This window comes from Macrobrachium rosenbergii, unplaced genomic scaffold (genome assembly GCF_040412425.1).
Source record: "Macrobrachium rosenbergii isolate ZJJX-2024 unplaced genomic scaffold, ASM4041242v1 13908, whole genome shotgun sequence".
Classification (NCBI taxonomy): domain Eukaryota; kingdom Metazoa; phylum Arthropoda; class Malacostraca; order Decapoda; family Palaemonidae; genus Macrobrachium; species Macrobrachium rosenbergii.
Window position 1 is genome coordinate 5,470,728 of NW_027100725.1, and position 22,629 is coordinate 5,493,356.

The 22,629-nt window shown below is 43.3% G+C and overlaps 2 protein-coding genes across 2 annotated transcripts in view; one reads left to right on the top strand and one right to left on the bottom strand.

Annotated features, from left to right (window-relative positions):
- Window positions 1–19,574, top strand: part of LOC136838021 (cylicin-2-like) — a 249,466-nt gene extending 229,892 nt beyond the window's left edge. The window contains exon 5 of the mRNA XM_067102883.1: window positions 19,412–19,574. The gene's annotated coding sequence lies outside the window, so the exon portion shown is untranslated. The remainder of the gene's footprint in view (window positions 1–19,411) is intronic.
- On the bottom strand, window positions 15,189–17,945 carry LOC136838018 (tigger transposable element-derived protein 1-like). Its single transcript, XM_067102880.1, has 7 exons — window positions 17,632–17,945; window positions 17,373–17,505; window positions 16,250–17,045; window positions 15,987–16,097; window positions 15,767–15,856; window positions 15,564–15,629; window positions 15,189–15,220 (listed from the first exon to the last, which is right to left on the bottom strand). The coding sequence occupies exons 1-7, from the start codon at window positions 17,943–17,945 to the stop codon at window positions 15,189–15,191; spliced, it is 1,542 nt and encodes a 513-aa protein (XP_066958981.1).
- Window positions 19,575–22,629: the final 3,055 nt, after the last annotated feature.

Genomic DNA, 22,629 nt, shown 5'->3' on the forward strand with positions numbered 1-22,629 from the left:
GCCCTGCCCACTTTCGGGGAAGGATAGGTACAACACTACTAACGAGCCCAATTCATTTTTGCCAGTTGACAGCATAACATGCTTGTTAACTTCAGCTTTCTTTTACTTAGTACAATTCAGAGGATGATTTTCATTGTTTTTTGGTGAAGTATTCCGTGTCTTAGTAGCGAATGTGCTAATTGCATTGGCTTATTTAGTTTGGACTTTTCTTTCACAGGATATGTCTGACTCTAGTTCTGCTAGTAGCAGGTTTTGCAGCAAAGGCTGTAATACCAAACTCACTTCTATCAATTATGACTCACATACCATTTGTTGTAAATGTGGAGGACAAACTTGCTCCACAGTCTTGACCTGTGATTAATGCAAAGAATGGGATCAGGGGAAATGGAAGACTTTAAAACTCATTTACTTAGACAAACTTGAGAAAACAGACGTAGGAGAGTGGCGGCCAAGACCAAAGCTAAAAATTCAGTTAGTCAGGGTTCTCCTGTTTTGCATGCCCTTCCAACTACTATATCTTCATTTTCCCCTATCACCAGTCCTCCAACTTTACCTGTGACTCCATTATCCAACTTCCAACCTTCCGAACCCAATGCCATCACCAGTCTGGAAGCCAGAATGGACCAGAAAATTGGTCTCTTAGTGAACACTGTAGTTCAAATAGGGGCTTCAGTGAGGAGCCTTGTGGATAAGATTAGTGCCAGTGACGTCGGTGCAAGTGTTGTGTCAGTGGAGGAGGTGGCTACTCGTCCTACTGATACTCCTAGACAAAGGTCCCTGTCAAACTCCCCTAAACCTGGGAGGAGATGAACCGTAAGTCCCAGGGAGGTAAGTGGGGTTTGCCCATGGGTAGTTGCCCCCTCAAACGAGCCTGTTGTTTGGGATTTCCAGGGCTCGGCGGACAGCCATTGGAAAGGTGTCCATATTGGAGTTCATGCACTTTCATCGAGTGATGCGGATTCAGGATCCGACAAATCCCAGTGCAAAGCGAGTCAGAAGCGCAGCTTGCGCTTCAAAAGTGCATCCAGGCCATTGAAAAGGCCGATATCCGCGGCCGAGTCTGAATTTCCGATCCCTGCAAGTGGAACAGAGATTGGGATTCGAGTCCCAAACCTTCATGTAGCTTTTGGGATGATCCATCTAACGTGTCACCCGTAGTGTCTGTGTCAGAGCGTCAGTTTCTGTCATCCAAGCGGATCTATGAGAAACATGGAGATCGTACTTTAGGATCCAAGGGATCCGGGCATTCAAGAGGACCCAGTTCAGTGGGATCTGGTGGATCCAAGTACCTAGTGGGATCAGAAGGATCCAGACATTCAATGGGATCTGAGGGATCCAGGCATCCATCGGGATCCGAGGGATCCATTCGTTCAGTGGGATCCGAGGGATCCATTTATCAAGTGAGATCTATGGGATCCAAACACATAGTGCGATCTAGAGGATCCAATGCACCCGTTGAACCAGTTCAACAAGTAGTTGAGGAAATCCGGTCATCAGTGTAGCGACATACACCCATTCCGAGTGGGCGACCGGGCATCTGGCACTGCATTCCACTGTTTGTCTGGTTCAGGATCCGGCTTTGGAACCGATTAAACAATGTTCCAGGATCAGCCTGCTTCAGCCTATGCTTCCCTTTTGAAATACTTCTTGTTTTGCTTCCCGGACTTCTTTTCTCCAGCAATTTCCTTTTCGCCGGGTTCTTCTTTTATGAGACAGCCTACGGAAGCCTCTAGGCTGCCTAAGAAGGTGCTATCGAAGTCGTCAAAGAAAGCTCCGTCAAGCACCGAGAGCTGGTTGACAGAAAAGAGGAAAACGGGGAAAGCAGTACTCTGCACTCCTCCTTATCACTTATCCAAGAGGAGACACTTATCCTATGTGACTGGGGGAGTGCCGTCTTTGGGAGTTACTGCCTCCTCCCAAGGGCCTTTCTCCAGTTTAATTGACTCGTCACATAGATCTGCCTTCTCCTCTTCCAAGATCTTGTTTACGACTTCTGAACTCGAGCATTTGACTAAGGACATCTTTAAGGTCTTCGAGATCTTAGGTTTTCTTGACTGGACAATAGGCGCCTTAGTAAAGAAAATGGAAGTTAGTTCATGAGACTTACCTGTCAGATATATATATAGCTGTATTCTCCGAAGGACCGACAGAAATTCAAAAACTTACGGCACACGCAGTGGGGCCAGGTGGTTAGTACCCATTCCCGCCGCTGGGAGGCGGGTATCAGGAACCATTCCCATTTTCTATTCAGATTTTCTCTGTCGCCGGTATTGTCAACACCTGTTGTCAATACCTCCGTCGCTGATTTTCGTAAACTTCTCCACTTGAGTATTCTGATTGTCTTTTGGTTTTTTGACTTTGGATTTGTGGATAGGCATACGCTTTTGTGGACTGTTTTGATTTTGGCTTTTGGCTTTTCTTTTGATCACGATGTCTGGTTCTAGTTCTGCTAGTTTCAGGGTGTGTGTTGTGAAGGAGTGTAAGGTGAGGCTACTGAAAGTTTGGTGCAGACCCTCACTCAGTTTGCATGAGATGTAGAGGGCATGTCTGTTTGTTGGATGATTGCTGCAAGGAGTGTGAGTCTTTGCCCGATTCAGATTGGAAGGTATACGACTCTTGTGCTGCGCAAGTTAGAGCGTGACCGTATCAGGAGGTCTTCCTCCAGGAGTGTGTCTGCTGGCGGAGTCAGGGTAATAATAATTTGTCACCTGTTAACCCTCTAATGCTTCACCTATCCCTGTAGTGTTGCCTTCGGAACCTGTGATTGCATCTGCGGAAGGTAATGCTCTTGCGCAGATTTTGAACTCCATTTGTGCTCTGGAGTCGAAGGTGCTAGCGATTGAAAGTGTTGTGAAGTGCAGTGATCCCCCTAGTGTTGTGGAGGGGGCGTCAGATCGGCCCTATAATGCCTCTGGGTCTAGACCTCTGCCGAACTCCCAGGACTCAGGGAATGGGCATGTCGAAAGCCGCAAGAGGGTTACGGGGACCCCCCACCGATCTGGCGTCCCTTCGGCAGGCCCTGTTGTCGTTTCCCAGGCTGCCAAGGATCGTGCTCGTGCACACGTCCTTAAGGATTGCTTCTCGTCATCTGAGGCACCCTCTCCACGCAAGGGGTCGCGTTCTCGGTTGAACTCTCGCGCTTTCAAGAGAAGCTTCGCTGAGGAGGACGCTTCTCCTTCTCTTTCTTGAGCCCTCGTTTCTTCTCCTGAGTGGTTCCAAGAGTTGCCGCCGCATAAGAGGACCAGGACTTCTTCCGAGGAGGACGTTTTTGAGCGTCCCAGTCGCCCCAAGAAGAGAGCTGTCGTCGCCCATGGTAGAAGGAAGAGGACATCCCCTTCCCCCTCTTCTTCTCACAAGAGCAGCCCTTCTCCTGAGAGGGAATCTTCTCCTTCGAAGTGTCTTCTCCAGGATATGCAGCGCAGTTGGCCTCCTACTTGCTGCTAAGGGAGTCTGAACCTCGTGAGGCGCCGCAGGACTTGAAGCTGCCTGTTAAGAGGTCTAAGAGGTCTCCCTCTCCTGCTCCTCATTCGTTCTCTCTCCGGCGAGTTCTCCTGGTCGCCCTCATCGCTCATTGGATCGTCAGGTTTCTTTGCCTCGCTCTTGACTCTCCCCAGGCGGCTGATCCTTTTGTTTCTTTTCCTGGTCAGGACGCCCCTCTTGCAACTCGCCAAGACGCTTTGAAGGGATACGCGACAGGACGTTCGGCATGGCGACGACGTCCGGCTTCTCATCACGCTGGCAAGACGCTTCAGGGACTCTCCCCTCGCTGGACACTCTTCAGGACGCCGCAGCATGTCGGCAGGACGCTCGGCAGGACGCCAGCCTGCGGGACGCTCAGATTTTTCTTCTGCTCTTTTCAGGCGACAGAAGAGGTCTCTCTTCCGAATCGGACCTCAGGGTCTTAGTCTTCCTCAACTTCCCGAAGACTCTCCTGTCGCTCCCGTCGAAGAGGAGAGTTGTCTCATGATTCGGAGTCTGCAGAGCAAGAACACCCCTCTTTGTCGTCTTCTTCGGATTATCAGGTTTTAGCCAACATGCTGAGGGAATTATTTCTGATAAATTTTGCAGCCTTCTGCTCCTCTCTCTCCCCCTTCGAGTTAGCTTCTTCAAGGTGAGGAAATCTCCCGGCTTCCTTCAGATGAAGACTTCTGCCACCAAGAAAGCCTTCAAGAAAGTCAACTCGTGGATGGAGGATCGGAAAACTCAAGGCAAGTCTTCCTTTTGCCCTACCTCCATCTAGATTGTGCAGGAAGGCTAGGATATGGTATGAGACTGGAGAAGAAATTGGCTCTAGAGTCCCTTCTTCTTCTCAAGGAGACTTCTCCAGTCTGGTCGACGCTCCAAGGAGGGCTCTCCTTTCTTCAGCCAAGGTGACCTGGACGCTTTTGGAGACTGATCATCATCTCAAAGGGCTATTTAGGACTATGGAAGTCTTCAACTTTTGATTGGTGGTGCTTGGGGGCCTTGGACTTGAGGACTCGGGAGTCCAGACTCTCTCTGGGGAGCTGTCCAGTGTGCTTTCTTGCATGGACAAGGCTGTCAGAGATGGCGCTGATGAACTGGCTGCTCACTTTTGTATGTCACTCTTGAAGAAGAGGGCTTTATACTGCAATTTTGCAGCTAAGTCAGTTTCTCCTGCACAGAGGGCGGAACTGCTTTTCGCCCCCTCTTTCTAGCCATCTCTTCCCCAGCCGTTAATCAAGGATCTCGCCTCCAGCCTTAAGGAGAAGGCTACACAAGACCTTCTTGCCCAGTCTTCCAGACGTCCTAATGTCCCGTCCACGTCTTCTCAGGGACTAGCCGCCAAGAGGCAGAAGCCCTTTCGTGGAGAAGCTTCCTCCTCTAAATCCTTTCCTCGAGGAAGAGGCTTCTCCAGAGGTGGTGCCCTTCTCACACAAAGGGGCAAGAAATGATACACAGGATCTCCAGGCACCAGTAGGAGCCAGGCTTCTTTTGTTTTCGGAAGCCTGGAGACTAAGAAAGGGCGGACTCCTGGTCCCTCAGTGTAATCGAGAAAGGTTACAGGATCCCCCTCCTCAAATTTCCCCTGTCTTCAACACCCAGGGATCTGTCGCCCTCTTACCACCCAGAGAAACAACAGATTCTTTTCGATCTGCTGGAAGAAGATGGTCGAAAAGAGAGCCATAGAGCGAGTCCTGGATTTGGATTCTCCAGGTTTCTACAATCGTCTCTTCTTGGTTCCAAAACACTCAGGGGGGTGGAGACCAGTCCTGGACGTCAGCAGACTGAACCATTTTGTTGTCAATGAAAAGTTCAAGATGGAGACGTCTCAGTACGTTTTAAGTGCGTTAAGACCAGGCGATTGGATGGTCTCGCTGGATCTCCAGGACGCGTATTTTCACTTCCCCATTCATCCTCAGTCAAGGAAGTATTTGAGGTTCGTCCTGGGGGGACGAGTGTACCAGTTCAGGGCTCTGTGTTTCGGACTGAGTACGGCTCCTATGGTTTTCACAGTTCTGATGAGGAACGTTGCCCGGTGGCTTCACCTAGCGGGCATAAGGATCTCGCTCTACTTAGATGACTGGCTAATACGAGCTTCATCAAAGAAAGGTGTCTGGAGGACCTGCAATCAACATTGAAGCTGACGAAGTCCCTGGGGCTTCTAGTGAACTTCGAAAAGTCACATCTGATCCCCTCTCAGTCCATTGTTTATCTGGGGATTCAGATGGATTCAGTGGCTTTTTCGAGCCTTTCCATCCCAGGAACGTCAGCAGCACTGCTTGAAAACGTTTCAGCCTTCCTGGGGAAAGAAACATGCTCGGTGAGGGAATGGATGAGTCTGCTGGGGACCATTTCATCACTGGAGAAGTTTGTTTCCCTGGGGAGGTTACATCTCAGACCCCTCCAGTTTTTCCTCAAAATTCAACTGGATGAACAAGGAGGATCTAGAGGAGACTCTCAAGATCTCTCTCTGCCAAGGACCATCTAAGTTGGTGGCTCGATCCCGAAAACTGGCAGAAGGGGTTTCACTCTCTCTTCAGAACCCCAACCTAGTGTTGTTTTCCAACACGTCCATGTCGGGATGGGGAGCAACGCTAGGGGGGGAGGAAGTGTCAGGCACCTGGAAGGGGGAACAGGTGTCCTGGCACATCAATCTAAAAGAATTGGGAGCGATTCTCTTAGCTCTTCAGTTCTTTGAAAGTCAAGTTGTAGGCCGGGTGGTTCAGATCAACTCTGACAACACCACAGCCCTGGCGTACACTCAAAAACAAGGAGGTACTCATTCTTGGTCCCTCTTCCTGATTGCCAAAGAGATCCTGTTGTGGGCCCATTCTTTTGACAAGTTACACGATTCTCACGATTTCGTAGCAGGGGTCGAGAATATCGTCTTGGACCTTCTCAGTCGGCAGCGTCAGCTTCTTCTGACAGAGTGGACCCTGAACGCAGAGGTATGTCAGGAGCTTTGGAAGCTTTAGGGGACGTCCTTTGGTGGACCTTTTTGCAACATCAAGGACGACAAGGCTACCTCTGTACTGCTCTCCCGTGCTGGACCCAGGGGCAGTAGCAGTAGATGCCCTCCTTTGGGACTGAAGGGTCTGGACCTGTATGCCTTTCCCCATTCAAGATCCTGGGAAAGTCATCAGGAAGTTTGTAGCCTCAGAAGGGTCGAGGATGACATTAATCGCCCCTTTTGGCCTTCAGCGGAGTGGTTCACAGAGGTCATGACATTCCTAGTGGACTTCCCAAGGACGCTTCCCTATGAGAATAGATCTTCTCAGTCAACCCCACTTCGAGAGGTACCACAAAACCTTCCCGCTCTGAGTCTGACTGCATTCAGACTATCGAAAATGTTGGTCAGAGCGAGGGGTTTTTCAAGACCTGTGGCTAAGGCGATCGCCAACGCCAGGAGAGCCTCCTCTAATGCAGTGTACCAATCGAAGTGGGTCTTATTCAGGAAGTGGTGCAAGCGTAAGGGAATTTCCTCTACCACAACCTCTGTGTCCCAGATAGCCGACTTTCTTTTGTACTTGAGGAAGGACTTAAAGCTGGCAGTACCTACCATCAAAGGCTACAGAAGCATGCTGTCAGCGGTTTTTAGGCATAGAGGCCTCGACATAATGACAACAAAGACCTTCACGATCTTCTAAGGTCTTTTGAAACTTCTAAAGTAGCTCGCCCAAAGTTGCCTTCGTGGAATTTAGATGTTGTCCTTAAATTCATAATGTCGAAACAATTTGAGCCTCTACATTCTGCATCCTTCAAGGACGTGGTAGAAAGCTATTTTCCTAACTGCTCTGGCGACGGCGAAGAGAGTTAGTGAACTTCAGGCTATCAGCAAGATTATAGGCTTTAAAGGCCATGATGCAATATGTTCCTTGAGCCCTATGTTTCTTGCTAAAAATGAAAACCCATCTTCCCCTTGGCCTAGGGCCTTCGAAATTAAGGGTTTGACGGAGATCATTGGTCAAGAACCAGAGAGAACCCTGTGCCCTGTCAGGGCTCTGAAATTTTATTTACAGAGGACTCAGAATTGTCGAGGTCCTTCTAACAATCTTTGGTGCTCGGTTAAGAGGCCGGATTTACTTCTCTCTAAGAATGCTCTGGCGTTCTTTTTAAGGAACACAATTATAGATGCCCATTCCAGTGTTCAAGACAAGGATTTGAGCATTTTGAAAGTCAAAGCTCACAAAGTGAGAGCCATTGCTACCTCAGTGGCTTTCCAGAAAAACTTGTCTCTCAATGACATTCTGGGTGCCACCTTTTGGCGAAGCAATTCTGTGTTTGCTTCACATTACCTGACTAAAGTAAAGACTTCTTACGAGAATTGCTGTGCGCTAGGGCCTTACGTTTCCGCAAATACGATCTTGGGGGAAGAAAGCGACACTCATCCTCTCCTATAGTTTTTGGTTAGGTGTGTTTTTAATTTTTAGTTTTGGTGTTTTTTATGGTTGTTGGGTCACCACCGGGGGTGGTCGTCCCAGTCCTTAGTCTATGTTATAACTTCGTGACGTAGCTAGGCTTGGTCAGGTGGTTGTTTTGTTTGTCGTTTGCCCTCACAGTAAGGTCATATGGTCTAGTCACATTGTGGTCTCGCCCCCGTTGACAGATCATCTAGAATTCACCAGCTTTACAGGTCGCTACCTATGGAGACTCTAGTAAAGCAGAAGCAGACTTGGGTGACAGTAATCACGAAGTCAGCAATGCTAACAGGTAAGAACCAAGGCGTCAATCGCCTACATATGTTTGTTTCTAAAATCCTATTCTGTCTCTTCCCACCTCCAATGGTGGGATTCAGCTATACAGTATATATATCTGACAGGTAAGTCTCATGAACAAAATGATATTTTTATAATAAAATAAAGTTTGTTCATACTTACCTGGCAGATATATATAATCATAGTACCCACCCTCCTCCCCTCAGGAGACAGTAGCTCTAGAAAATCTGAATAGAAAATGGGAATGGTTCCTGATACCCGCCTCCCAGCGGCAGGAATGGGTACTAACCACCTGGCCCCACTAAAATCTGCCGTAAGTTTTTGAATTTCTTTCGGTCCTTCGGAGAATACAGCTATATATATATCTGCCAGGTAAGTATGAACAAACTTTATTTTATTATAAAAATATCATATTGCGCCTCTCTCCAAGCTAACTTCGCTACAGACTGGCTGGGAGTGCTCTCGTGCATGGATAAAGCAATCAGGGATGGATCCCAGGAGCTGGCAGCTTTGTTCACGGAGGAGTACTTAAGAAGTGAGAGCAGTGTTGTTCATTCACTTCCAGAGGGGTCACTCCCCACCAGAGATCCACACTCCTTTTTGCTCCTTTAAATCAACAGGAACTTTTCCCCAGTGCTACAGTAGAACATATCGCAGCAGAGCTGCAAAAGGAATCCACACAAGACTTGCTGATCCAGTCCACCAAACGTCCTAAGGAGTCTGGACGTTCATCTTCCGCATCATTTGCACCTAGAATGGTTTCCCCTCTACAGTAAACATTTCGAGGAGGTAGAGGTAGATTCCAGCCCCGTTCCTGAGCGTATTCTAGGTCTGTTCGGCCAATCAAGAAGTCAGCAAACAAATCTTCCTCTCGCAAGTGAGGATACTTTCCTCCGTGTACCAGTGGAGGCCAGGCTTCAACATTTTTGGAGAAATTGGAAGGACAGAGACGTAGAACCTTGGGTTTTAAAGGTGATCAAAGTAGGATACTCCATCCCGCTCAGGGAGAAACCTCCCTTAGTGTCCTCTTCTATCAACTTGGTGGCCTACTCTTTAGACTCAGAGAGGTATTTGGCCCTATCACAGGAAGTTTCATCTCTCCTCGCCAAGAGAGCCATAGAAATAGTCGGAGATTTCAACACGCTGGGGTTTTACAACCACCTAGTGTATTCGTTGTCCCAAAGTCATTGGGAGGTTGGAGACCTGTCCTGGACGTCAGCGCCCTGAATATCTATATTCAGACTACGAAATTCAAAATGGAAACAACTCACTCAGTTCTTTCTTCCATCCGTCAAGGATGCATATTTCCACATTCCAGTTCACCTGGAGGCCAGGAAATATCTACGGTTTGTGTTCCAGGACAAGGTCTTCCAATTTCGAGCACTGTGCTTCGGACTTTCGACAGCGCCTCAAGTTTTCACCCGAGTCCTTGCCCCAATGGCAAAATGGCTACATCTCATGGGGATCAACATCTGCCTCTATTTAGACGATTGGCTCCTACGCTCCCCCTCGGAATCAAGTTGTGTGGAGGACCTAAAGAAGACTCTTGTGTTAGCCCAAGAATTGGGCCTACTGATAAACCTAGACAAGTCCCAATTAGTCCCGAGTCAATCAATTCTTTATTTGGGAATGAAGATCAACTCTCGGAATTCTCGGGCTTTTTCATCCAACAAGAAAATAAAAGCCTGCATTTGAACAGTTCAGAAATTCCTCTCTCTCCCGTCATGTTCGCCCAACGAATGGATGAGTTTACTGGGAACTCTCTCATCCATAGAAAAGTTCGTTCCTGTAGGGAGACTTCACACGAGAGTACTACAATTCTTTTTGAAAGCCAGTTTGCGGAGGAAGTTTCTCCCGGACTCGTTTGTTTTCCCAATCACCCCGAGATCAAAGAGGATCTTCGATGGTGGCTTGTAACAAGAAGGTTTGCAGAAGGGAAATCTTTATACCCTATGGACCCCCAATCTCACATTATACTCAGGCATCGGATTTGGGTTGGGGCCTCTCCTAAAAAACAACGAAGTGTCAGGGCCATGGTCACTACCTGAGAGAGAACTTCACATCAACGTGAAAGAGCTGAAGGCAATACACTTAGCTCTTCAACATTTCTCATCAGCAACTCACAAATCCATAATCATAGTCCACTCAGACAATATGTCAGCTCTGGCTTACTTAAAGAATCAGGAAGGGACACACTCCTTTTCACTGTATCAAAAACCAAAGATCTCCTTATCTGGGCACAAGGAAATCAAAGCAAGATTGTTACCCACTTTATACAAAGCAAACTCAATGTCATAGCGGACGAATTAAGTTGTTGCAAACAGGTCTTACCATGGAATGGACAATGAATCCGCAGGTATGCACCGACCTGTGGAAACGGTGGGAAAAGCCGTCGATAGATCTGTTCGCAATGTTGAGGAATCACCGACTCCCTTTGTATTGCTCCCCAGCCCCGACCCTCTTGCATGGGTAATGAATGCGATGCTCCAGGGCTGGTTGAACCTGGATGTATACACCTTCCCACCATTCAGTATGGTGAGAGATGTAATCAACAAATTCCTCTTCCACAACAACGTGTCGATGACCCTGGTAGCTCCCTTCTGGCCACAGAAAGAGTGGTTTCCAGACCTCTTCAATCTCCTAATAGACTTCCCAAGATTGCTTCCACGGCGACGAAATCTACTCAAGCAACCGCACTTTCACCGGTTCCACCTAGGACTATCCACTCTCGCTCTGACAGGCTTCAGACTGTCAGGAAGCTTGTGAGAGCGAAAGGCTTTTCAAGATCAGCTGCGGAAGCAATTGCCAGATGTAGACGTCAGTCTTCCTCCAACATCTTCCTCCAACATCTACTAGAAATAAGTGGACAATATTCCGCAGCTGGTGCAGAAGACACAAGATATCATCATCTTCTACCTCTGTAGCGCAAATAGCAGATTTCTTGCTATTTTTAAGGTCTTCACGAGGATTGACTACATCCATGATCAAAGGCTACAGAGCGATACCCAGCTTGGTTTTCAGACATAGAGGTCTGGATCTATCAACTGATAAAGACATCAGTGACCTTATCAAGTCACTAGATTAGATACTGCGAAGCAGGAGAAGTCAGATTTCATATCCTGGAATCTAGATGTTGTTTTAAAATGGCTCTCAGGTCCGTCTTTTGAACCTCTTTGATCCACATCCGCCAGGGATCTTACAAGAAAAACACTATTTCTAGTCGCTCTAGCTACTGCCAAGAGAATTAGTGAGTTACAGGCCCTGAGCAAGAAGGTAGGATTTTCACAGGGAGACGCAGTCTGTTGCCTTTATTTTGGGGTTCCAAGCAAAGAATGAAACTCTGTCCTTTCCCTGGCCCCGTTCATTCACAATCAAAGGCTTAACGGACATTCTAGGTCCTATGGACCAAGAGAGAGCTCTTTGTCCAGTAAGAACACTTAAGTATTATTTAAAAAGAACTAAAAATGTCAGAGGTGCATCCCCTAACCTCTGGTGTTCAGTTAAGGATCCAACCTGTCCATTGTCCAAGAACACATTGGCATTCTTCTTGAGAGACATGATTTCTGAGTCACACATTAAGATTCCAGAGGAAGACTTGCCAATTTGCAAGGTTAAAGCCCACGAAATTAGGGCAGTAGCGACTTTCATTTCCTTCAAGAGGAATATATCCCTATCTTCTGTTTAACAATCCACTTTCTGGAGGTGCAAATCAGTGTTTGCAAATTTTTATCTACGTGACATTGAAACTGCTCACGAGAACTTCAGTACCCTTTGGCCCATTATCCATGGCTGGCATGGTATTGGGGGAAGAAGGGTAGGGGGTACCCTTACACTTCCCTATCTATTGCCTTGAATTAGGTTGTCAAGTTTCGGGAAGCTAGGGGGTACTGAGTACCTGGAGCAACCGTCATTCGGTGTGTCGTGTTATGAATGGGTTGTGGTATCTGATCTGTTTTATGGTGTATGTGTAACTTGTGTTTTATGGTCTTAGTTGGTGCTGCGCCCAGGGTAGGGCTTTTGTGTTTTGTATGCTTTGGCAGCCATTGGAGTACTCCTCGGCTGCAATGCCCCACTAATGTAGAGACGCCTTTGGCTTCACTGCCACACCACTACGGTCGAGATGAGCCACATTAGAGGCAGTATTTTCCTGGTGGAGCTCTCTCACCAGGTAGGTTACAACTAACATTCTCAATGTTAACTAACTATTTTGAAATTTATCTCCATTCATGAGTGTTTTTTGAATTAGTACATGCCCATGCATCCCACCTCCTGTCAATGTGGGACTCAGTTATGTAGTTACTTGGTAAGTTACTTATATAAAAATGACATTTTTATAAGAAAATAAAGTTTTTTATATACTTACATATAAAGTTTTATATATACTTGCATAGCCCTCCCTTCTCCCCTCTCATGGGCATAGGACATAAATGAATTGGGCTCATCAGTAGTGTTGTAACTATCCTTCCCCGAAAGTGGGTGGGGCAAGTTACCTACACCAAAATATTGGAACACTACCGCGAATTTTCAAATTTAAGCTGCCAATAAATAAAATGTAATAGCTATGTAGTTACTTGGTAAGTACAGTATATATAAAACTTTATTTTATTATAAAAATGTCATATTACTAAAATAGTTGAATCTATGCTTGACATTATTTTTTACTGGAATATCGAAAGTTAAGTGTTTGCTTAAAGGGATAAAAATTTATAATTAGTGTTTTACAAAAGCATAGTTGTTCCAAAGGTGACACAAGTCTTGAACCCCTCAGTGAGGTATCAGTGTTGTAATTTGTTGCTCCTTCCTGTGTCATCCGTCAGATTTGCCACATGGAAAGTGAATGTTGTTGTGTCTGCATGGATTGGCACCCAGAATGTCATTCTGTATTCCTTGATCCTCCTACCTCCCTCCCTCCCCCTTTCCTTGATCCTCCTCCCTCCCTTCCCCTTTTTCTTTTGGATTTGGAATTTTTGCTAAGTTTAGTCTTGCATATTTTGTGTTGAATTTTGGCCAGTTTGATTAAGAACTGGTTTGGTTTATGTAAAGCTTGGTACAGTGAACCCCCCGTATTCGCGGGGGATGCGTCCCACAGCCCCCCACGAATGGGTCAAATCCAAGAATGCTTAAAACCCCTCTAAAAACACTTAGAACTGCCCATTTTGATAGCTTAAACACAGAAAAACCCTGTAAAAATGCTTATACCTGAATATTTTAATAGTTTTATCACAAAAAGTGCGTTTATTCATGAAAATTATATGAAAATACAGTAATTAGTGAATATTTCTCAGTGAAAAATACCGCAAATCGAATTTTCCGCGAATGATGGCTAGATATGTTCCACAGAGAAACCAGCAATACGTAAGTCCGGAAACGTTGACAACGCCGAATAGGGGGTTCACTGTATTGGTGTGTATTGTCTGTAACTTCTTGAGGATGTGGGGAAAATTTGGTAAGTTCTGGTAATGGTGTAAAAAATCTTTTAGGATTTTACCTTCCTGGGAAATGTGTAGTACAGTGCACTAAATATAATTCATTAATGTATAAGTGAAACTGAACTGATTACTAAGGAAAAAACAAACTAATAATTTAACTACATCATGATGAACTTTTGTTAAAGGCCACCATTTTAAGATGATGTAATTTTAGATAAATCTTTTGAATTGAATGGATGTAATTTTCGATAAATCTTTTGAATTCAATGTTCAATGTAATACAGTACTATACTATTTTATGATAGGAACTGTGTACAGGCAGTCCCAAAATTTACGACGGTGGTTCCGTTCTTGTGCCGCGTCAAACCGAAAATCGTCAGTAAACCGAACGACGGCATACGACGCCAGAGAAATGTATAAAAATTTGAAACAAAAGTTATGAAAACCTTACTTTTAATCCTTTGGATATACTGCATGTTGTTTCTTGATGTTTTACCTACATTTTGATGTGGTGTGTATCCAAAACTGGTGGTTCTGGAATGTAAAAATTTAAATTTAGTACAAAGTACAGTAGGTAAAGTACTGTACAGTAATTGAAAAATCCTGTATGCAGTAAAGTATAGAGTACTGTACATATATTGCACAAAAAGTAAAATATAACTTGTTATACAGTAACACAGGTGTACAGTACACTGTACAGTACTGTAATTTATACCAAAGAATTTATAAAAGATAAAAAAAGTGAATTCCTTACTTTTATTTTGGAAACCCTGGCTTCTTAACCCTGGAAAAATGGTGTGGCCTCATGATTCAGGGGATTCTGGAATGAAAAATTAAGTATTAGTGTACATATAATACTGTACAGTAGTCCTGCATGCAACAAAGTACTGTATAAATACAGTACAGAACAGTCAGTATTTTACAGTAGAATAATAAATATATAAAAATTATAAAGAGTTAGGAATTCCTTACCTAATTTTAGTGATTGTCAAAGCTGTTACAACCGCAGGCTAGGTTGGGGGAGATGGAGATTGTATGTGTGGGGAGCCTGCAATGATAAGGATAAAATTACTGCAGAGTACTGTATGTGTTACACTTCTGGATCAGTTCAGGTATTTCACAAACCTATGTTCAACAGTACAAAATAAAAATATGAATTCCTTACCTAATTTCAGTGATTTTTAGAAGATGGAGGCTAGGATGAGGGAGCTCTAGTAAAGGTGCCGGGCAGTCTGGAATATTAGAATAAAGCTGTTACTTTATATTTATCAAATGTACTGTACATATAACAATTTATAACATTGAAAACAATTAAGAATTCCATACCTTTAGTGATTTGAAAGATGTAGGCTACATGAGGAAGGTTATGTACAGTTACAGTAGAGGTCAGGTTAAAGGTGCATGTCAGTCTGGAATGATAATGTACATGATATTGATTAGAATAAAGTACTTCTGTGGATTTCATAAACAGTACACTATTTTATAAAATGTATAACAATTTATAAAATAGAAAGTGTTCTCACCAAATTCTAGTGGTTGGCTTGCTTACTGGGATGGGCATATGGTAGATGAGAACAGGGGGCTATGGTGTGGCATCTGCAGGTGCTTGGGAGTCTGCAATGAAAAAGATAAAAATGATACTGTACACAGTAGTACTGGACTGTATAAGTATAATAACACAATTTAAAACAATGTAGGCTAATACAAATTTGTAAAAAGTGAAGAATTCCTTACCTGGTGTACATGAAATGGGTGCAGGTGCTACTGGTGCAGGTGAATTTGGAGTTGAGCAGGGACCTGTCATTTGTGGAATGATAAAAGATAAAAATTACCATACAGTACTGTACTGTAGTACAGGGGTATGTATGCAATAAGCTATACAGTTTTATAAAGTGATTTGAAAGAAAAAAAAAGTCATGAAATCCTTACTTGATGGGGCTGGAGAGGAAATCCTTACCTGATGGGGCTGGAGAGGGGATAAGGTCAGCTGAGTTGGGCTGGGAGGAGGCTATAACATGTGGATCTGGAATGATAATGATTATGTAAAGTTACAGCACATACTAAAGCAATACTGTACAGGTGGGTGAAGTGCAGTACACTTTTTGTAACATTTATAATAATTTATAAAACATAAAAAAAATAAAGTGAAGAATTCCTTACCTGGTGAAGTTGGAGAGGAAACAGGTCCCGTAGCTTCAAAACCCTGGAATTCTTCAGGGAAGTCAGGACTGTCATCACTAGAAAAGAGATCTGGAATGACACATAATGAAAAAAATTAGGTTATGCAAGAGTAAATATGAAATTTTTACCATATGTACAGTATGTACAAATGATTTCATGCATGAAAATTATAAAAATTAAACACTTAGGAATTCCTTACCTGATGGAGCTGGAAAAGCTGCTGGGGAGGGTACTACAGGTACAGGTTCAGGCTCAGGTTCTGATTCATAGTTAGGTAGAGGTTCTAGGGAATCTGGATTAGGAGTCACTTCTGCAATGATACAAATGATAAAATTTATTGGGTTATGCTGTGTATCTACAGTATGTAAATATAAATTGCAGTAACATTTTTATAAATCTTATTACAATTTATAACAATTTATATTACAGCAGTTAACAAAAATAAAGTTGAGAAATCCTTACCTAGACTAGGAGTGGCAGGTGGTGCTGGAGACTTCTTCACAAAGAAAGAGTCTAGCCTAGACTGCACTTTCTTCTTCAGCTGCTTCTCCTTCAGCGTCTCCTTGTAGAACATAGTAAGATCCAGCATCCCTCTGCCAATCCTCTCAAACCTGGCAATGTTAGGGTCCTCACCCTCAAATGCTGCCAAACATTTCTCCAGGTGAGCAAAACCCTCTCTCAAGCCCTTGACAGTTAATGCCCTGACCTTTGGTTGTGGTGCCTCTTCCTCCTCCTCGATCATCTGCTTCTCCAGCTCAGTGAGGTCCTCCAATGACAATTCCTCTCCGTGGGATGCCAGCAGCTCGGTGACATCCTCAGCTTCAAAGTCCAGTTTCAGCCTCTTGCTTAGCCCAGCAATTTTTCTTGTCACAGTCTCAACATCATCTACCTGCTCAAACCCCTCAAAACTATTCACAAACTGCGGACACAGTTTCTTCCAGGCACCATTCAGAGTCGTCACTTTTATTTCGTCCCAAGCACGTGCGATGTTCGTCACAGTATCTGCAATGTTGTAGCCCTTCCAAAATTCTTTCAGAGTCAACTCCTTGTTACCTTCAACGGCCCGTAAAGCAGAGCGTATTGTCCTCCTCAGGTAGTATGCCTTGAAGTTAGCAATGACTCCCTGGTCCATCGGCTGTATGAGGGATGTAGTATTTGGTGGTAGATACACCACCTTCACATTAGGTTGCATGTTACTGAGATCAGCCAGGTGACCAGGGGCATTGTCTAGGACAAGCAGGACCTTAAAAGGCAGACCCTTCGAGGCACAATACCTTTCCACTGCTGGCACAAAGTGGTCATTGAACCAGCCCTCGAAGACCATCAAGGTAACCCAAGCTTTCTTGTTGGACTTCCAAATGACGGGGAGTTGACTCTTGAAAATGCCCTTAAAAGCCCTGGGATTTTCTGCCGAGTACACTAGCAAGGGCTTAAGCTTCAAATCGCCACTAGCATTGGCCCCAAAGAGTAAAGTCAGCCTCTCCTTACCAGCTTTATGGCCTGGTACTGACCTCTCCTCCTTGGAAATGTATGTACGATTTGGCATTCTTTTCCAAAATAACCCTGTCTCATCTACACTAAGTACCTGGTCAGCAGTGTAACCACCTTCCCTAATTATCTCAGCCAAACCACTAGGGAAACTTTCTGCTGCTACGCCATAAGCGCTAGCAGCTTCACCTTGCAACTTCACATTGTGCAAATTTGCACGAGCCTTGAAGCTGTTAAACCAACCTCTACTGGTGGAAAATTCTTCACTAGCACTGCCTTCCCCATTCTTCTTCACCACTGCCGCATGCAGCTCCCTAGCCTTTTCTTGAATCACACTCAGGCTCACTGGAACATGCCGTTGGTTCTGGTCTTCCAGCCAGATCAACAATAACTTCTCCATCTCCACTACGTTCTGGCTACGTTGCTTCACGTTAATCACCGTTGCCTTCATTGGTGCAGCCTCTTGGACTTGTTTCAGAATACGCTGCTTGTCCTTCACTATGGTAACAACCATCGTTCTACTAAGGCCCAAGGCACGGCCTATCTCGGTGTTACTCTCACCCTTCTCCGAACGCTTAATTACGTCATACTTGACTTCCATGGTGATGCTCTTCCTCGGCTTCTTGGATGCACTAGCATCAGATGATGAACTCTGCCGTTTTGGAGCCATAGTGAAGGCACAATTCACGAAAAAACTGCAGCTAAAGAAAAGCAACAATGAGGCAACATACCTAGCTCAGCGGAGGCAAACACGTGAGTGAGGGAAGGGTTGTTTGGTATTGTTACGCGCGCCTGTGTGTTTGACCCAGGAAGGTCGTTGTCCGGTCAACTACCAATGCAGTTGTAGTACAGTAAATACAGAGCGCAGCTATGCTCAGGAAACTAGTTCTGCTTACAAAGCGGCGTAAAAAGCGTCGAAAAAACGTCATAACCTTGGAATGTGTTTTAATAATTGTAACCAGAAACTGATTTTTGATGAATACTGTTAAACCAGAAACGGATTTTTTAATAAATATACGTAATTGAAAAGCGTTGTAAATGGGCTGCGTTGTAAATGGGCTGCGTGAAACAAACGTCGTAAACCGGCCTGGATTTTTTAATGAATATATCTGAAAAACCGTCGTAAACTCAGAACATCGTAAGCCTGAACCGTCGTAAACCGGGGACTGCCTGTAGTTCTGTTAGCTGTGGGGTATCTTGAAAACTGAATGAGAGAGCAGTGGCTCTTTGGAAATTATCAGAAGTAGGAGTTACTGTCAACAGTATCAGGCAAATAGACAAACTACTTCGAAAATCTAAGTCCTAAATGCGAGTCTAGTCTTTTGATATTACAATACTGTGGGTCCTTGTTCAAGTAAAACTTGGTGTGAACACCCAAATTTCAGTTAACATCAAGTGACAATCCATGTTCAAATTCCTAAGAGAGGCGCTGATCTTCAGCGTATTGGTTAACAATCTTTTTTTTTCATGTAACAAAATGCCATTGTGAACATGCATCCATTTTTATTCATGGTCTTATTTTGACCATTTTTGTACATCATTCTCTTTGCAGTATTTAATATTGGAACAAGAATGTATGTATTATAGAAATAGTTTTAGAGTTGTTTTTCCAAAATTTAGCAATTCAGTTTTTATCTGAAATTCATAATATGTTTTCCAGATTTTAGCATTCCAGTTTTTATTGGAAATTCATAACAATGTTTCCTCAGTTTGACTCCCATTTGGATGATTTGTTGAAACCAGTTTGAAATGTTAAGACTGGGTGGTACTTCAAATAACCATCAGATTTTAATGTCAATGTGAGCCACTGAAGATCATACGAAATTCTTTGATACTAGTGAATTGTATATTATGGTGATTGGTGTTACCTTTCATTGTGCTTTTAATGCAATTTCTTACATATACTGTTGAAAATCTTGTAACATCCTTTTTTTATAATATAAGGATTCTAACTACCTTTCATTGTTTTGGTTTTTTGTACTAATTTCACTCGGTCATTTTCTGTCATCTTAGTTTTAGATTTATTTATAGTTTTTATATCACTTGAAGCTATTTTGTGTTGCCTTTTCATTTGACTTATTTTTACCATTTCATTGAAATGTTGGGTAATATGCTCATTTTGTATCCTTCCAACAGCTCTATGAAATCGATGTTGCCCGCATCAACACCCTACACAAACCTGATGGCCTGAAGAAGGCATTTGTTAAATTAACCCCAGACTACATATGACGCCCTTGATGTGGCCAACAAGACTGGTTTCGTCTAAGCTGTATGTTGGTTAAATAAAGAAAAAAATCCACGTTTCTTTCAAGTTCCCAAAGTGTTTAAAATATGTTTAGCCATAAGGGTGTTGGTACATTGGGGTTCAGCCAAAATATGTTTGTTGTTGAGGTTAGAAAAGATAAAGCTTCGATTGTATCAATGCTGAAGGGCTGAGCATATGTACTGGTATATTAAATTGTTGGGTAATGATTTAAAGTGTTCATTAAATTGTTGAATACTGTTATGACCTCGTAAAGTAAGTGACATTTTAAAACTGTTCACTACAAGTGCTCGCAGCTTGGATGGCCTGGGAACCAGGCTTGGTTTAATACCTATGATTACGATTTACAGTGAAAAAAGGTCATTATTTCTGTTTACTGTTTATGGTAAAAAAAATGCTCTTACATCAGACCATTGTAAGCAGCAGTCATCGTCTTAATTTGTTCCTACGGGCATACGAACCTACACTTTCATAAATGGGGTTTCACAGCACAAGGTGCTCTTTGTCTGTCACTAGTAAAAAACAAAATCCTGTCTGGTAGGCCTGTGCATTCCTTGACCTGGGTTCCCGTGCATTCCTTGACCTGGGTTCCCGTGCATTCCTTGACCTGCATTGGCCTACCTCAGTCATTGCCCTCAGCTGTGCTCCTGAACAGACTGCAGTGCTTGGGAGGCTACAATTTTGCAGAGATTTATCTTTTGTGCATGTGATTTTGTGTTGCTTTTGCAAGGCCCTTTTCCCCTTCCAGCTCTTGAGTGCTTCATGGTAGCCTAGTGTTGCATGTTAGTGTTTCTGAGGGCTTGGTGTTGTGTGTTCTTTGTTTGTGTGTGTACACACGTTGTTTGCAGGTTCACAGCTCTTATTTTGTGCTGTGGATCCAACGAGGGTGTGCTTGTGTTATCAATTCTGCCCCAACAGCACCCACTTTTTGGGTGAAGAGTTGGACTAGAGGTAGAGCAAGAGTGTTCATGCTTCCTTCCATCATTCAGTCCAACCCGTCTAACTATTATTTCGTTGTGCAATTGTAGATTATTTCCCAGGTTTCATTTTTAGATACATGTATTTTCTTCTTTTATTTTCTGGAGGTCTCTTATCTTGCCATCCAGTCACCTTTCCCTCTTTTCACAGTCTCAAGCAGTGAATGCTGGAAATACTTCATGGCTTGTGCTTTTAGCCTAATTTTCATGTCATTCATTCATTCATTTCCAATTGGTGCCGTGTCTTTATGTGCGCTCGTTTCCATTCCATGCCAGTGGACCTTCCTACTGGTTTTAATCATTTTAATCCTTACCTGTTGCTCTTCTGACTTCATATGCAAAGGTATCAAGGTTCAAGCACTCTGGTTGCAAACCCGGTCTGTATACCATCCATTGGAAGTTTCCCTGAGGATGTTGTGCAATTGGAACCGCAGAAGTTCAAGTGAAGATTCAATGTATGAATGCCATAAAGAAATTCTTGTAGTTTATGATTTACTGACATTTTTATCTATAATTTAAAAAATTTTTCTTTGATAACTGATCTCTACGTATTTCCTATTACCTTTTGTTACATCTTTCAAATGAACGCTTGAATTTCAAGTTAATGGTTCCTGTGGGCTTGTTCCATATGAACATGGTTCATCATGTGAATAATGATAATGATAAACAGCCATGGAACCCAAGCTTATCAATAGCCAAGTATTTTTGTTCCATCATTTAGAGTTAACACCTACCATACAAGTGATCTTTTGGTTAATGAGGTGATGCCCGAAGAATGGATGTCCATAATTTGCATGGGAGCTGGCTAACCTCTGTACACATTCTATGACTACCAGTGCTGCTTAATTGGGTAAGTTTTTTGTTATTGTCCAGAATTTATTTTATCGACCAAAAGATGTAAAACTAGATCTTTTTCCAGATAGATCTCGGTGAACTCTTGACATGACGACGACGAAATATTTTGTTGAAACCTGCAACTTGACAGACATGTAGAAAGGTCAGACATCACTGAAAAGGGTATTAGCAAAGTTCATAGCCAGGTTAAGTACTGCAGTCATGCTGTGCATTGCAATATGTGGGATACCCTTGTTTATATCCAAATCATAATTGAAAGCTGTAGGCATTGTGTAGATGTTTTAAAACAGCTACTGTAATGTGAGGAAACTTGAGTTATGATGTAAAAAGATAAATTCTCTTTGGGGTTAAGACCAATGGTATATGAGAAAACACAAGGTCCTTGGTTATATGTTAGTTAGATTCTCCTTGGTTTTATGACATGGGTATACTGTACAATAAAACACAAGGTCCTTTTTTGCATGTTAAACTGGAGATTGCTAATTGTGTATGAGATTTCTAAAAGAGAAACAATGCACTTGAATTACAGGCTTTTCTTGAAAGAGATGCCTGCAGACTATTTCAGCATTTTTCAAAATTTTGCCATAATACAGTACCTGGTTCTACTGTGTTAACCTACAGGAGTAAATTACTGTAGTATCTGAAATGTAGATCCAAATTACAGTCAGATATAACTTTATACCTTTCAGCTTGAGTGTTCTTTTGATGACAATAGTTTTCAAGGTCGAAAGTTGAAGAGAGGAAGAATGTCCCTCATTGAATAATAAGTTATAAACTGGAAATAATTCTCTTCCAGCCAGGAATTAAATTCAGTGAAGACTTTTAACAGTTATTCCTGGAGAGACATAAGTATAAACCAAAGTTTGATATCTTGGAAACCAAATATTCTAAAAATGTCTGCCGTCAGAAATAAGAGGTTTACTTTTTAGTTTTGCTGTGGTGTAACAAAAGTGAATTTGTTAGTATTTTTTCTTTTCTGATAACTGAGCTCCTATATCTTCATTTCTTATTAAGCTTCCGTTATTTCTTTCAAATGAACACCATATTCTTTGGAAGCTTGAACTTCCAGTCACTGGCCCATGTGGTGGGCTTGTTCCATATGAATAGGCTTCATCTTCTGAGTAATAATAATAATGCAGCCTTGTTGAGAGCAATAATTATGTACCTTCAATCAGAAATGAAGGTACTGTTATGCTCAAGAAAATAAATAAGACATCTATAATGGCTTCATACAGTGTTGTGACCAAAACGTTTCAAAG